Genomic DNA, 16,422 nt, shown 5'->3' with positions numbered 1-16,422 from the left:
AACTTCGACTGGGATCGGAGGAGTGGAGGTCTGATGTTGGGGTTTCTGTTTCTTCCCACCCGAAGCCCCAAAGGAGGTCAAAGTTGCAGAGACCCGAGGGGAGGAGACGACAGCAACAGTGGAGGAAGCAGCAGCCGAGGAAGTAGTTGCAGAGACCCAAGGTCCGACATTGGGGTTTCTGTTTCTTCCCATTGAAATTATTTCTGATTTTTCCCCTTTTAATCTTATGTTTATTGTCTTCTTCTTCTTTTCAACAATTGAAATTATTTATTTAGATTTCGTTACTATTTTGTCTCGTTTGACTGTTTTCCTCAATGTGCCATTGATATGAGAATTCCTCTGTTTTACTTGATGCATTTCATATTGTTAAATGAATTTTTTTTTTCCCTTCATATAGACAGGTATTAATTTCATGGGATTAAAAACAAAAATCAGGGTCAGGAGCAGGGTCAATCAGGGCCAACCCGACGCTGCCCGACCCAATCAGGGTCAATCAGGGCCCGATTGGATTAGGGGAGACCCTAGCAGAGTTGGATTGGGTTAGGATTTATATTAAGGTCCCTAAGGGTGGGTTAGGGTTAAGGGTAGGCCCAGCCCAACTTGACCCATTGACACCCCTAGTTTTACCAAAAAAAAGTGACGGCGTAGGGACTGAAGAGCTGAAATTCTAAAGTGATCAAAATGACAAATAAAAAACAGAAAAAAAAGAAAAATGACTAAAATTCTGGATATCAAAATATGTAAATAAAACAGTAATATTCTAACGATGCCGAAATCGTTTATTCTAGGAAAACTGTAAGATTCTGACAAATGACAGGGTCATTTATTCTAGAAAGCACTACTGACCGATGCACAAACCCACAGACACTACATATACAAACCCACTTTAGAAGTAATGCTAGGGTCTTTCCCTCTCTATTTTCTTGTCTTTCTTTACAGGGCTCATGTTATCTCTGCCGCAGTACAGGTTCTGCCTTGACACATGGATCTGCTACAGTATTATTCAGGGAGGCAGGGTGGTTATTGCCCCCACCCTTATGTGGGCCCGGACAGAGAACATTCTCCCACAAAAATAATATTTTAGATTAAAAAAAAGAAGGGAGGAAGGTATGTGGCATTTTGGGGTTGGTTGGGTCTAAAGTGGAGCTAAGGTAAGGGCTCCTCCTATAGGTTAGCAATTAAAGTAAAGCGGGTGGGTTCCAAGGAGCAAGGGAATAGGGAGTAGGTGGCATAGGAGTAAGGGTGACATGGCTTAGCTAGGGTGAGGTGGTATGATGTGATGGGGGTCCATGATAAGTGTGAATGGGGTGGGGTTGCATAGGGTGTTGTGACATTCATGGCCACGAGGGTGGGTACATAGGGGCTGGGGTTAGGGTGTTTGGACCCGTGGCTGCACAGGCCGTGCGGGCAAATTTAAATCATCAAAAAAATAAAGTAATTTTGGGATCCATATTACATACAGGGCTTATGTTTTCTGTGCCGCATCATAGTCTACGCCCAAACACATGGGAGTGCCATTCAGGGGGATCAGGGTGATCATTTCACCCAACCCCATGTATCTGGGCATAACCCCAGCACAGAGAACATTTGGCCTTACAATAATCATGACAAAAATAAGGTTAGCAAAACACCATGAGTGTAATTTAGAATATTATCATAGGCAGACCCAAGACCAGACAACTGGTTTTGTTATGAAAGATGAACCAATGCCAATAAAAGAAAGATACACTCATCTTAACAAAATCCATGAAATATAACATTAGAAAACAAATAATAAATACCAACCCAAAATGGTTAATTGTTGGAGTTGCTACACTAATTTGAGCTCACTAAAACACTAGGATCGAATGCTTTCACTACTACTACTACTTTTCTACATTGTCCTCGTTTAAACTGGCATTAACTTCTTCAGGCTTCACTATTTCATCAACTCTCCTGCTATTATCATCGACCCCAAGGACATCATCCATCATATCATCTTCTCCCACATTGATATCTTCCACATCATCCTCATCAATATTGTTGTCACTATCAGGGATCTTCCGTGTCTTAGGTCCATGCTCAAGCCTGTGGGTTTCAAGTTCTTTGTCCATTGTCTCCTGGTTCAAATTGTTGTTTGCTTTTCTTGCATTCCTTCCGTTCTGCCATCTCTCCAGTTCTGTTTCCACATTCGCAACGTATTGTTCTGCAATCTGCTTCTGATAGGCTGATAGCTCCTCCCTTCTAGCAGCTTTCCATTCCAGAAAAGCCTGCAATGTAATTTACCAAGTATTAATCAACATTTCTTTTCTATCTTTGCACTCAAGACCTTATTATTTCAATTCTGAAAGGATGATTAATACCTCCTAGCAAGGGATACGAATGTGAAACATAATTTTGACAATTTAATACTATATTAGAGGACAACTAAAACTTTGTTTAATTCAGTACAACCATCAGACAGTTGTATGTGGATACAGATTAACCAACCAATGAGCAGCATCCAAAGGCACTTCTGGCTATGCCAAATATAAATCTTATGAGCAGACTGTATTGTTAATAGATCTTGAATTGCTGACCACAAAGAAGCAGGTGGTTTACTCGATTGGAAAGACTTGAGATCAGACATATGGACATGTTGCTTCTGGGGTATTAAATTGTTCATACAAAGCATCTTATATCAGATTCACAATGCGACTCCTAATCACTTCCTTCCAATGAATAAAGAAATTCAGTTGTGAAGGAATAAAGAAATTCAGTTGTAGCAAGATTAGCAACAAAATCCAAACTACAACACACCTTTTCTTTACGCTCCTCAACCAGAGCTGCATCTTCCTCCAATGGTTTCGCATGCATGTAATATATTGGCGGCTCCGCTTTAGTCCTAATAGACCACAACCCACAAACATCAAACAAGAGTCAGACATTACTAAAATCTAAATTTTGTTGTTCTACCTATAATCCTGCAAAGAAGCAGGAAGCGACCGGTTTCTTCAACATTATGCACACGAACAGAAACTTATCTTTGTCTCAATAAAATTGTGAATATGGACACTTTGTACCAAAATTAAAAATAACCTGCAAAAAGAGAAGAAATTGAGCATGTAAACAGTAACCAAGAAAACATACAACTGGAAAAGTACAGCCGGCAGGGTCTACTTATTTTTGTTTTAATTCAATGTACCTTAGAAAATTGCAAAGCTTTTCATGGTGCTCACTCCACCGAAGAAATAGCAGCTCCAACTTCTTTTCTTCTGCCTTGGCTGCAACACGTGCTCGGAGAGTCTGCAGTGAAAAAAAGGTGATCATATGAACAAAGAAGCTATTTTCAAGTTTGTTCAAGTCACAAGCTTAAGTCACGGGAAAAGAAACAAGCAAACACACCAGATCTCTTCTCCTCTTTTCTGCAATTTGCTCACGTTCCTGCTGCCGCAGCCTTTCACTTTCTTCACGTGCCCTTTGCTCAGCCTAGAGACAGTTTCAATCATTTAACTATCACACTATAAACTCTAGGCAGAACTCCCTCCACTAACCAAGATGAGTCAACATATTTGATATGAAACTTTTGTTTTTTATTCCCCATGTGGAATAGTCCATCTAATTGATCCACAAAACATGCAGCAACCAACTTTTTGACAAACAATATGAACCACTGAACAGGATACTTCCAACACACTCCAAAATCACTCATTTGGGTGGTTAGCACAATTGGTTCTCTATTAATTAATATCATCGGTGTGCATAACATATCCGTAATAATTAGACACTTCTGTAATATCAGAATCCTGAAAGGAGCTAAAAGACAAACTGCTGGACCGAAAAAAGGTCTTTGTATTTCTTTTCTTAATTAGTTTTCATTACATTAGATAACACACCTCTTGATATATTCATAGTTGTATTATTTACACAATCATTAATGAATATGCTACTTGCAAGCAAATACAATTATATACCCGTTGGATCTCTAGATATCCATATGTACTTATTAGAAATTAGTTAGGGCAAAAACAGTACTTCGAAACCTTTCCATCAAAGTGCCACTTTTCAGCCGCATGAGTGGATGATTTGGCAATCTGACCATTGGATAGATTTGGGATACGGTTGAGAGGCCATTTGTCAATTTTGGTACCCTATTTCAACCATACGGCCCACCACGTATTGGGTTCCCCCGCCCCTTAATTTCGAACAGTTCCTGATGCATTCATGTTGGGTTTACTTCCTATACTTTTCAAACTTCTTTTAAACCTCTATGACAACACATTTGGTCTGAAATTTTAATCATGAATATATATGACAATGTGAACAACATAACCATCAAATCCATGCCCCAATCAAACTACCAATGGGTTCCCAGTAAAATTGTGTTGGAACCCAGCACCTTAGTTATCCCACATGGACAACAGTTGGTTCTTACAATTTTATATAAGTGATTTTCTTATTGACACCCTTTAAGGTGTCAATTAATTTGTAACTTTATTTATTTGCACCTCTTAGCATTACACAAATTTTCTTTTAATGAGGTAAAATCCATCATTTCACATGCGTATACAAAAAAGTGTGAGATAATCATAGTTATCAAGGCATCGCCAAGGTGTCGCCATGGTGAACACTCCTTGGACGCCTTGGGCGCCATGGCGGGCGCCTAGCCGCAATGGCGGTGTCGCCTTGTTTTTTTACCCTCTAAAACGCCATGGTCGCCTTCCCGCCTTGATAACTATGGAGACAATAACAGCTCTTAAGAATGACAATGATGGCAAGTCACTTTCAGATTATTTTGAAAACTTTGGCTTAAAGAACTTTATGGAATAAGACAAGTGGCAATCAAAAGAAGGTTACATTTAGACAATTCCTTTAATTAGTCTGATAGTATTATTGTCAAAACAATGCCATCTATATCCTATCAATCCAAGATGTGTCCCAAAATTCATTACAACAAGCACGCTTATTTTCAAAAAGTATTTTCTTCAGTATCCCCATGAGATAACTTCATTTATGCTCATTCCCACAGATATCGCAATGTTTGGGAGGTTAATGTCCAACTCTAGGAAGGGATAGAAATAATTGCAGCAAATAAGCAAAGACTATCAGCGCCCCCCCCCCCCTTTTCAAAAGGAAGAAAAAGAAACTAAAGAAAACATAGCGGGAAAAAAATGCATAAATCTACGAGGAACAAGCTTACTTTATTGGGTTAGATTTACTTCCAGTTAATCGCAGCATAAGTTTCATTTCAGCTGAAAGAAATGCATAAATCTACAAAGAGCAGGCTTAGTTTATTGGATTAGATTTACTTCCAGTTATTTGCAGCATAAGTTTAATTTTAGCTACAATTAACTAACTCCCTTAAACTAAATAGATTTTTTATAATGTTAAAAGACTATTTTTAAATTCACCTTAAAGGTATTCATTAACATACTTACTCTCTGTAAAGAGTTTGACCTCCGCATGTAGGCCTCAGTTGCTGAGAGATGTTTGTCTTCTTTCCGGAATTTCTAAAAAAGTGAAACAGAAGTATATGTTAACGTAATAACCACAGCAGGATCCAAACCTGTTAGGAGTATTGAAACATAATAAAGGTATAGAGACCATGAGATGAGAATAAACTCTTAAATACTGAAGTAGGTATCTCAATGAAAAAAAAAAAAAAAACATCAGAAACAGTAAAAGGAATTTGATAACAATGAGTGAAAGATGCCAACCTTAAGAATTTTGACAATCATTTTCCGTAAAAATGGTATTTCTAAAACCTTGAACTAAAAAAAAAAGACAGTTTTCCTCCACCTGTAGAATATGGTTCACTGGCCACCCTAGGGTTTTAGTATGATCCAAAAATACCCTCCCGATGCCTTCTCCTGCCAATCCCATACCCACGGCGAATGGATTCTCATTCACTGTGGGTGGAGGGAAACTCGGTCCCAAAAAAAAAAAATACAGAAATATTAGTCTGATGATTTATGATAACGTTTTCATGAGCTATTGTCCCATAAGTGGTTTAAAACATGTGATATATACATATATAGGGAAAAGGTTGGGGATGCTAACGGTACACCATATGCTAGCACCCTATGTGTCTATCTCTCTCTTCCCCCCCTTTGAAGAGAGATAGACACATAGGGAGCTAGCATACCGTATTCAAGATATTTAATGAACTTAACATTTTCAAAGTCTTTCACAACTAACAATGAAACTAACCTATCGACACCCCCAAAGACTTCACAATTTTAGAGGACTAGATACAACTAATTAGTTAAATTCGTATGGGCTACTTATCCCTCTTATTTAGACTGTCAAGATATGCTCTTTTCAATAGAGACATAAAAATTCCTCGTCCATGACCCATATAACCTATTACGCTACTTAACCCATTAGACTTGGATTTGGGCTTGTTCCAACGTGAAAACTTGTGCTGGAACCTCTCTTGATCTACATTGATAGCTGCCAGGTGGACCCCATCGGAAGTTTTATCTCAGCAAAATTAGACCAAAACAAGAACTAGAAAAAGAGGAAAACATTAATTTTAAATGTTAGGATTTCTCTTTATCTGAAAGAAATATAATGGAATTAGTTCATTTCCTTACTTTTTCTCTTTTTGATAGATGGAATAACGGATAGAGAACTGTTTCGAGTCTCCCAAATAGTCTGCTAGATTTGGAGGAACACTAGCAAAACTGAATTACACTAGCAAAACTTAGTGGAAGGTCGAGATCAATATAGGGAGCTGCATTCATCTCCAAGGCACTGTATTCATAAGCCAAAGAGCCAAACTCCAGCCCCATAAATTAGTTTACTGCTTTTAAAGATTCTGTTTTGAGAGTTATTGACTTATTATAGGATTAGGCTGTCTAAGTTAATAGGTAATTGAGGTTTGAGTCCAGTAAAGCTATTTATTCTAGAGGTCTATATGTAAGAAAATGCAACCATGGTATTTACGTATAAATGGAATGAAAATTCTGTTCACATCTATGTGCTTGCTAACTGTGAGGATTTTTTATGGTTAAAGGATGGATTTCATCTTGGATTGACAGTATTCCAAAATCAGCTAGGGTGGTTCTCTTACTTTGTTGAGTTAGATTCCTAGGATACAACAGGCAGATTCATCTACTGTTTCTTATCTTTCTTCTTTAATACTATATTGGCTTCCACTTGCCATTATTCTGAAGATTTCTTCAACAGCTGACAGGCAAGATATTTTCCTACATTTTCTGGCTTTTTGCTACCTTGTCTTCTGTTTTACACAGCATCTGCATACATAATTGACATTAATTTAGCATCCCCTAAAAAATAAATGAAAAGTCAATTATTAGTCTTCTATAGTTTTTAATGTTTTTTTTATACAATGTTAGGATTTCTCTTTATCTGAAAGAAATATAATAGAATTAGTTTATTTCCTTACTTTTTCTCTTTTTGATAGATGGAATACTGGATAGAGAACTGTTTCGAGCCTCCCAAATAGTCTGCTAGATTTGGAGGAACACTAGCAAAACTTAGTGGAAGGTCGAGATCAATATAGGGAGCTGCATTCATCTCCAAGGCACTGTATTCATAAGCCAAAGAGCCAAACTCCAGCCCCATAAATTAGTTTACTGCTTTGAAAGATTCTGTTTTGAGAGTTATTGAATTATTATAGGATTAGGCTGTCTAAGTTAATAGGTAATTGAGGTTTGAGTCCAGTAAAGCTATTTATTCTAGAGGTCTATATGTAAGAAAATGCAACCATGGTATTTACATATAGATGGAATGAAAATTCTGTTCACATCTATGTGCTTGCTTACTGTGAGGATTTTATGGTTAAGGGATGGATTTCATCTTGGATTGATAGTATTCCAAAATCAGCTAAGGTGGCTCTCTTACTTTATTGAGTTAGATTCCTAGGATACAACAGGCAGATTCATCTACTGTTTCTTATCTTTCTTCTTTGATGATATATTGGCTTCCACTTGCCATTATTCTGAAGATTTCTTTAACAGCTGACAGGCAAGATATTTCCCTACATTTTCTGGCTTTCAATATTGCTACCTTGTCTTCTGTTTCACACAGCATCTGCATACATAATTGACATCAATTTAGCATCCCCTAAAAAATAAATGAAAAGTCAATTATTAGTCTTCTATAGTTTTTAATGTTTTTTTTTTTTAATAATGTTAGGATTTCTCTTTATCTGAAAGAAATATAATGGAATTAGTTTATTTCCTTACTTTTCTCATTTTGATAGATGGAATAATGGATAGAGAACTGTTTCGAGCCTCCGAAATAGTCTGCTAGATTTGAAGGAACACTAGCAAAACTTAGTGGAAGGTCGAGATCAATATAGGGAGCTGCATTCATCTCCAAGGCACTGTATTCATAAGCCAAAGAGCCAAACTCCAGCCCCATAAATTACTTTACTGCTTTTAAAGATTCTGTTTTGAGAGTTATTGATTTATTATAGGATTAGGCTGCCTAAGTTAACAGGTAATTGAGGTTTGAGTCCAGTAAAGCTATTTATTCTAGAGGTCTATATGTAAGAAAATGCAACCATGGTATTTATGTATAGATGGAATGAAAATTCTGTTCACATCTATGTGCTTGCTTACTGTGAGGATTTTATGGTTAAAGGATGGATTTCATCTTGGATTGACAGTATTCCAAAATCAGCTAGGGAGGCTCTCTTACTTTGTTGAGTTATATTCCTAGAATACAACAGGCAGATTAATCTACTGTTTCTTATCTTTCTTCTTAAATGCTATATTGGCTTCCACTTGCCATTATTCTGAAGATTTCTTCAACAGCTGACAGGCAAGATATTTCCCTACATTTTCTGGCTTTCAATATTGCTACCTTGTGTTCTGTTTTACACAGCATCTGCATACATAATTGACATCAATTTAGCATCCCCTAAAAAATAAATGAAAAGTCAATTATTAGTCTTCTATAGTATTTAATTTTTTTTTAGGGTAAATTACAAAACACCCCCTGAAATGGAACGAATCTCAAGTCACCCCCTCTTATTTGAAAATACTCATCCGTCCCCCTCTACAGTAATGGTGTTAGCTTAAGTCAAACCAAAAAGGGAAAAGACAATTTTAACTTCAACCAAAATAAGATAAACGATGACAATTGAGGCACCCAATGTTTGTAAAAATATACACTTTAGATACCCAAAGCTTGTAAATAATATTTAGGATACCAATTTTGATATTTCCAATTATACCCTAAATCATCACCACCACTACAACCACCATTGCCCCAGCCACCATGGTGGTGGTGGTTGTTAAAACCCTAACTCCATTTGGTTTCCTTCCTGATCGCTTTATTACAAAATGCAGACCCAAATCCGAATTTCTTTCCCGATCACAAAAACACAAAATCCCCACTTGGAACCTTAGGGGCTGCCCCCTCCTCCGTCTCCTATCCCGTTTGAATTCAGCGGTTTCCGGCGAGTCTTCATTTGAGGATGGAAAAGATCTACGGAAGCCATTCCTGCACACAGGGAGTTGGTATCGAATGGATTCGAGGCAGAAGTGTATAGGTAGGGGAGAAAAAAACACTTCAAACCTTGTTTCTTCGTTTCTCTCTATTCGGTGTTGTTTTCTCTGTTTCTTCTCTGGTGGATCTCTGTTTTTCTTCAGTCTGTGTTGAAGGTAAGCTTCTGGTAGCTTTCCTCTGTTCGAATCTTTGCTTTTGAAATTTGTTTTTTTTATTTTCCTTTTCCTGACCTTTTTTTTTTTTCGGTTTCTCCCCTTTTATTCTGCATCTTCAATTCCAATCTTCAAAGTTTCTTTTGTTTTTCCGATCTTTGAGAGCCCTACTTGTGCATCTTAGTTCAGCATTTTTAGTTTCTGCTGCCTGTTTTTTCTTAGTCAAGCATGTTTGGTTCTTCCACTCAGATCATCCGAGACAACTCCGTCTCTATTGTGCTCTGCGTTCTCATCATCGCCTTAGGCTCTATTCAGTTCGACTTCACCGTAAGATCGATCCTCCACCCATGCACTCACTTGAATTTCTCTCAATGCTGCTTCGTCTCTGTTCATCAGGATCCTCCACCCATGCACTCACTTCTTTATTTCATTGTTTCGGTTCTATCGTTCAGTGCGGTTATTCTTTCCCTACGCAACAGGAAATCATCAACGGTAGTGGTTGAAGGTCGAGAACTTCGGGTACTGCGCCAAGGTCCTGCGCGTCGGTGGAAGCGCAGGATGAGAGGAAGAAAATAACCAAGAAAGAGAAGGTGGCGGTCCCGGTGGCTGCTGGGAAAAGCTGCATTATTTCCCTAAGAGAACCAGACACCGACAACCGACAAAGGGGAGAGAGAGTGGAAAGTGGAGCAGGGACTGAGAGATCTCAGGCAACTCTTCTGCTTGAGATTGAATTGCAGGTCATGTAAGGAAGAAGAGTACATGTTGGGTTTTTTAGATCCAAGGGTAAAGTTGTAACTATACATTGGTCAAGGGTAGTTTAGGGTTTTAAATAAATTTAACTAGCTGACTTCATCAGTCAACAGCTTAAAACTAACGGTAGGGACTAATCTGTAATATAGGGCTCTAATGCAGGGGGTGTTCTAAGTATTTTTAAATAAGAGGGGGTAATTTGAGATTCGTTCCATTCTCAGGGGGTGTTTCATAATTTACCCTTTTTAAATGTTAAGATTTCTCTTTCTCTGAAATAAATATAATGGAATTAGTTTATTTCCTTGCTTTTTCTCTTTTTGAGAGATGGAATAATGGATAGAGAACTGTTTCGAGCCTCCCAAATAGTCTGCTAGATTTGGAGGAACACTAGCAAAACTTAGTGGAAGGTCGAGATCAATATAGGGAGCTGCATTCATCTCCAAGGCACTGTATTCATAAGCCAAAGAGCCAAACTCCAGCCCCATAAATTAGTTTACTGCTTTTAAAGATTCTGTTTTGAGAGTTATTGACTTAATATAGGATTAGGCTGTCTAAGTTAATAGGTAATTGAGGTTTGAATCCAGTAAAGCTATTTATTCTAGAGGTCTATATGTAAGGAAATGCAACCATGGAATTTACGTATAGATGGAATGAAAATTCTGTTCACATCTATGTGCTTGCTTACTGTGAAAATTCATGGTTAAGGGATGGATTTCATCTTGGATTGACAGTATTCCAAAATCAGCTAGGGTGGCTCTCTTACTTTGTTGAGTAAGATTCCTAGGATACAACAGGTAGATTCATCTCCTGTTTCTTATCTTTCTTCTTTAATGCTATATTGGCTTCCACTTGCCATTATTCTGAAGATTTATTCAACAGCTGACAAGCAAGATATTTCCCTACATTTTCTGGCTTTCAATATTGCTACCTTGTCTTATGTTTTACACAGCATCTGCATATATAATTGACATCAATTTAGCATCCCCTAAAAATTAAATGAAAAGTCAATTATTAGTCTTCTATAGTTTTTAATTAATTTATTTTTTAATGTCAGGATTTCTCTTTATCTGAAAGAAATATAATGGAATTAGTTTATTTCCTTACTTTTTTTCTTTTTGATAGATGGAATAATGGATAGAGAACTGTTTCAAGCCTCCCAAATATTCTGCCAGATTTAGAGGAACACTAGCAAAACTTAGTGGAAGGTCGAGATCAATATAGGGAGCTGCATTCATCTCCAAGACACTGTATTCATAAGCCAAAGAGCCAAACTCCAGCCCCATAAATTAGTTTACTGTTTTTAAAGATTGTGTTTTGAGAGTTATTGACTTATTATAGTATTAGGCTTTCTAAGTTAATAGGTAATTGAGGTTTGAGTCCAGTTAAGCTATTTATTCTAGAGTTCTATATGTAAGGAAATGTAACCATGTTATTTTGTTGAGTTCGATTCCTAGGATACAACAGGCAGATTCTACTGTTTTTCTTATCTTTCTTCTTTCATGCTCTATTGGCTTTACAGTTGCCATTATTCTGAAAATTTCTTCAACAGCTGGCAGGCTAGATATTTCCCTACATTTACTAGCTTTCAATATTGCTAGCTTGGCTTCTGTTTTACACAACATCTGCATACATAATTGACATTAATTTAGCATCCCCTAAAAAATAAATGAACAGACAATCAATTTCTCTGTTTCACCATTCTACTTTAAATGTTAAGAAAATCATCCAAATCCATCTGTTACAGCATCACACATTCGATTTGTTTCAGTCATAGTTGTCATGGCGTCGCCATATCGTCGCCATGGCGGTCCTGGCGCTGGAGAAATGTGCATATCGACCTACGCCATGGCGTCCTGTCTCTCTTTCCCTCTTCGATTTCTTCTTCTTTAATTTTTTGTTTCTTCCCCAACCTTAGACCCACTCCCTGTTCCCTAAATCTCCTATTTTGGCCTTGGTTTCTGAGTTTTTTCTTTCTATCGTGTTATTGCAAGGTTGAAGAAGACATATTAAGTCTTTAAAATTGCAAGTAAGGACAACTTATACTATTTAAATTAAACCCCCTATATTCTCTATTGCTATTCTGTTTAGCCCATGCAGTTTTCTCTTTAACTCCATTAAATTACAGTTCTGCCACTCCTTTACAACTTCAGGTTAATTAAAATTCTGCCTTTTACCAAAAATAAAAAATAAAAAATCTGCCATTGCTCTTATAAATCTTGATTTATGTACTAGTTTGCCATTCAACTTTGGATTTAATTACAATTCTGCCATGGCCGACATGATCGCCATGGCGGGCGACGAGTCGATATATCGATTAGACACCCCTCCACCGACTTGGATCATCGTGACGCTGCGAACAACTATGGTTTCAGTCAAACACACCTTATTAATTCCCTAAACATTCTTTTGAATCAGGCTTTTTCTTAGATTCTGTTCTTGATATTTCCTCTTTGATTTCAATTCTGAAATTTTACTGAATCTATTATTTCCTTTTTAATCGCATCTTGTTACTGGTCATTACAAAGTGGGATTTTCTATCTTATGTGGTCCCTGACCCCTGTTCTCTCATCAGCCCTGGTATCTCCAGTTGGGAGGCAAACAAAAACTCGGGCTGCCTCCTCCTGCATTCCTAAATAGTAAAATAGTATCAGAATTCAGAACTGCAAGGCCAAGAATTCTGGATAATTTGTTAAAACCTTACTTTACAAAGGAATATGCATTTGCAGCATATCTGTTGGGTATTGCTTGAATTGGACCAAATCGAAATGGCCTACACATATGTTCCATGTTAAACCTGATTCTTGATCAGGTACCCAAATCTAGACCCATACTGGCATACTGTAATATTGGGGCAAGATTCATCGAGTAATAGAGTAACTCGGCAGTAATTGACACTCTTACTCGCAAACCCTTATGCCGTCTGCCCAATAAACACTAAAATCCACTCTCAAAATCAACAGGAAGCACCAATACTCAATTTTCTCATTCCCCTGGGTAGATATCCAGGCGAGCTCCCCCATTGGCCCAGACGCTTGTGTAGAGACCATGCGATCAAGTAGAGATCTCTTGCCCAAATTGTAATTAGAGGTTTACAGAAGTTAATTCTGCCTTATATTATTCACTCATTGAAACCTCCTAAAATTAACCATCCTTGTTATGAACTATTAACTATTTCATGACTGATGCTCGTCACTAATAGCAGAAATCCATAGATAGGTCTAGGTTTTCAGAACAATCGCAACAGAAATGTCAATTGTATAGAACTTCCATCACTTAATCAGCAAACCATAAAATTTGGGATCAACAGATGCTGTGAAAAAGTAACTAAACCCACACAACAAACTGGTAGTCTTGTCCTCGTTTCACCATAACTAAACCCACACAAAGAACTGGTTCTTATCCTCGTTTCACCAACATAACCACATAATATTTGAATATCATTACATATGTTCCTATCATCGTAAAAAAGCACTAAAACAGAAGGAAGAATTAGTTTCTCTTCGCGTTGGCATTCTTTACTTCATAATTAATGTAAATTTGTGTAGGTTGTAAAGCACTAGTCTTTTTGGGCAGCAAAATGTTTTGTTGATCGTAATTACAGTTTGTTACATGAATAATAATATCTTGTTCTTGCCAATATTAAGATAAAAGCATTAAGACGAAATCACTACATAATGCATTCAAAACATGGAATTTATAAAGCCAATGTCATTCGAATGTGCACCCAATCACTAAGATAAACCCAATACAATAGCATGCACAGTTATCATAGAAAGGCAGATTAAATCGTGAACATACACATGCGAGACAGTAATTCCGGCAAACATACCTCTAATGTCCCCAGGAGCTGCCCCAGCATTCTCTTGTTTCTGTTGACCAAACTCGGATCCTCATTTTTTGGCAAAACCCTAGGAACCTGCTCTGTTGGAATTTCGAAATCCTAAACAATCCAACCACAGACAACTAAGTTTCCATAACACTTCGACAATAAAAAAAGACAAATAACCAATATAGGACCTCGGAATTACGACCTTAGCTGCCGGCCTGTTGCCATCTCTCCTAAACCCGCCACGCTGAAGCTCTGGATTCAACGACCCCCGATCACTCTCATTCTCAGTAGCAGCGGTGTCATCCGCAGTCTCTTTCGCATCTTTCGCTCCCTCAGCATCCTCAGTAACCTCTCCATCCTCTACCTACACCATCAATCCAGTAAAAACAAAGCAAAAAGTGATTTTGTAGCCGACCATGACCGCAAAAAAATTCACAAAACAGAGATCTCACTCAACTTCTATGGAAAAATAATAACAATAATACCTTAACAACAGCTGAAGAAAGGCGTCGTTTGGCAGGAGGTTGATCGTCAGAATCAGCCCTATCGGCCTGAAACAAACAAGTAAAGGAAATCAAAATCAGAAGGAAAAGAACCCGCAGAAGAGATGGGGTGAGGGGGACAGAAGATTAGAAGAAGCAATTACTGGTCTGACAAACCCTCGCTGACGACCACCATTGGCGAAGTTTCTTGGACCGTTGGCAGCTAAGCCTCCTCGGCGGAGACCCCTCGGATCCCGAAGCCGTTCTGTGATCTGCGAAGATAAAAAACAGCATTGGATTTATGAATAGATGAGAGAGTAATGTCACAGAATACAATATATAAACGAAAGAGAAAGAAACCTAACCTCCCACTGCTGACGGTGAAGCTCTTCGATCTCTTTTCGAAGCTCTTCTGCAGTCTTTTCCACTACCGTTCCCATCGTTGCCGTCTGCTTCCTGCGAGAAGGGAACCAGGAGAGAAGAAGCTCTACCCTACCTAGTTTGATTGCAAACACCGAAACAATACCCTGGAAGAGGAGGGTTTCGCTATTTATCTGACTGTGGTTACCGGAGAGGGTGAAATAGTAAAAAGGAGAAAGTGAATGGGAATCTAATCACCACTCTCAGTGTAATTCTTCCACCCAGGGCCCCACTCACGAACAACCATAAAACCCAAACATGGTTTTAGTTAAGGGTGCTAAAATGTTCAGTTCAGTTTTGACTATTTGAGGGTAGAAATTGTAACCCGACCGTTTAATTGTTAGACGGTCTCATAATCAAATCTTGGACCATTTGGTAAATAGTTTTAGTTAAACAATTTTGGTTAAATGGTTCTATATGATTTTACATGGTTTTGGTTAAATGGTTCTATACATATTTTCTATTTTATTTATTAGGAAAAATTACATATACCTCCCCTGTATTTTGCCCTAATTATACGTTTCTCCCCTTGATTTTCCCATCTTACATACGATTCCCCTGTAGTTTTTAAAAAATTACTAATTCCTCCCCTGCCGTTAGCATCCGTCTGTTAAGTGTTGATGTGGCATAGTTAGATATTTCATAATCCCTAAACTAACCTTGGGTCCTTGTCAGATGACCCTTTTACCCTCCTTCTTCATCTTCCTCCTCCTCCTCCTCCTTCTCTACATTGCGATGGTCAACGGTCAAGCCCCGACGGCAACGCCGACTACCATACCACCAACTACTCCGGTCACGTCAGTTTTATCACCACCCGCTGTTGCAGCCACGCCGACCACGCCTAAAACCCCAGCCCCAGTAGCAACACCAAGAACGACACCACCGACGGTAGTTTTAGCTCTACCAGTGCAAGCTCCCAAGGCAGCTCCACCAACATCGACGGTTCCAGCTTCAGCTGGAGGGATTCATTGTTGAATGAAAAAAAGGGAACAACATAATTACAATTCGGTGATAGAAAACCACCCATTGTGCCAATTTGCAAAATTTTCAATTCCAAGTTCCAACCTCGCCCTTGGATGAGTCAAGTTAGATTACAGCCTGCATCACAGTGTAAGTATAATTGGCTGGGTTTTCTTTGAGAAGAACAAGAAACAACAGAAGCAGCTCAAGAAACCCAAAATTCATACAAAAATGGATTTGAAGACGAATATGGTTTATTCATTGCTGCTACTGCTGTAAGATACTGGGTTTTGTTTGATCAGAAAAACAAAAATCAGACTGGGTTTCAAGTAAATCTTGGGAAATTCGATTTTGAGCTTCACCCGAGAGCCCTAGCACTTTTAAGAGA

At 38.2% G+C, this 16,422-nt stretch overlaps 1 protein-coding gene across 1 annotated transcript; it reads right to left on the bottom strand.

The window, feature by feature from the left end:
* Positions 1–1,736: 1,736 nt before the first annotated feature.
* On the bottom strand, positions 1,737–15,177 carry LOC122655995 (pinin). The gene is made up of 10 exons (XM_043850407.1): positions 15,020–15,177; positions 14,819–14,926; positions 14,658–14,723; positions 14,375–14,536; positions 14,173–14,283; positions 5,397–5,468; positions 3,364–3,447; positions 3,164–3,264; positions 2,779–2,863; positions 1,737–2,249 (listed from the first exon to the last, which is right to left on the bottom strand). The coding sequence occupies exons 1-10, from the start codon at positions 15,092–15,094 to the stop codon at positions 1,866–1,868; spliced, it is 1,248 nt and encodes a 415-aa protein (XP_043706342.1). The 5' UTR covers positions 15,095–15,177; the 3' UTR covers positions 1,737–1,865.
* Positions 15,178–16,422: the final 1,245 nt, after the last annotated feature.

The sequence above is a fragment of the Telopea speciosissima genome, chromosome 3 (assembly GCF_018873765.1).
Source record: "Telopea speciosissima isolate NSW1024214 ecotype Mountain lineage chromosome 3, Tspe_v1, whole genome shotgun sequence".
Classification (NCBI taxonomy): Eukaryota; Viridiplantae; Streptophyta; class Magnoliopsida; order Proteales; family Proteaceae; genus Telopea; species Telopea speciosissima.
Note: the sequence above shows the minus strand (reverse complement) of the source record. Positions and strands in the feature narration are given on the sequence as shown.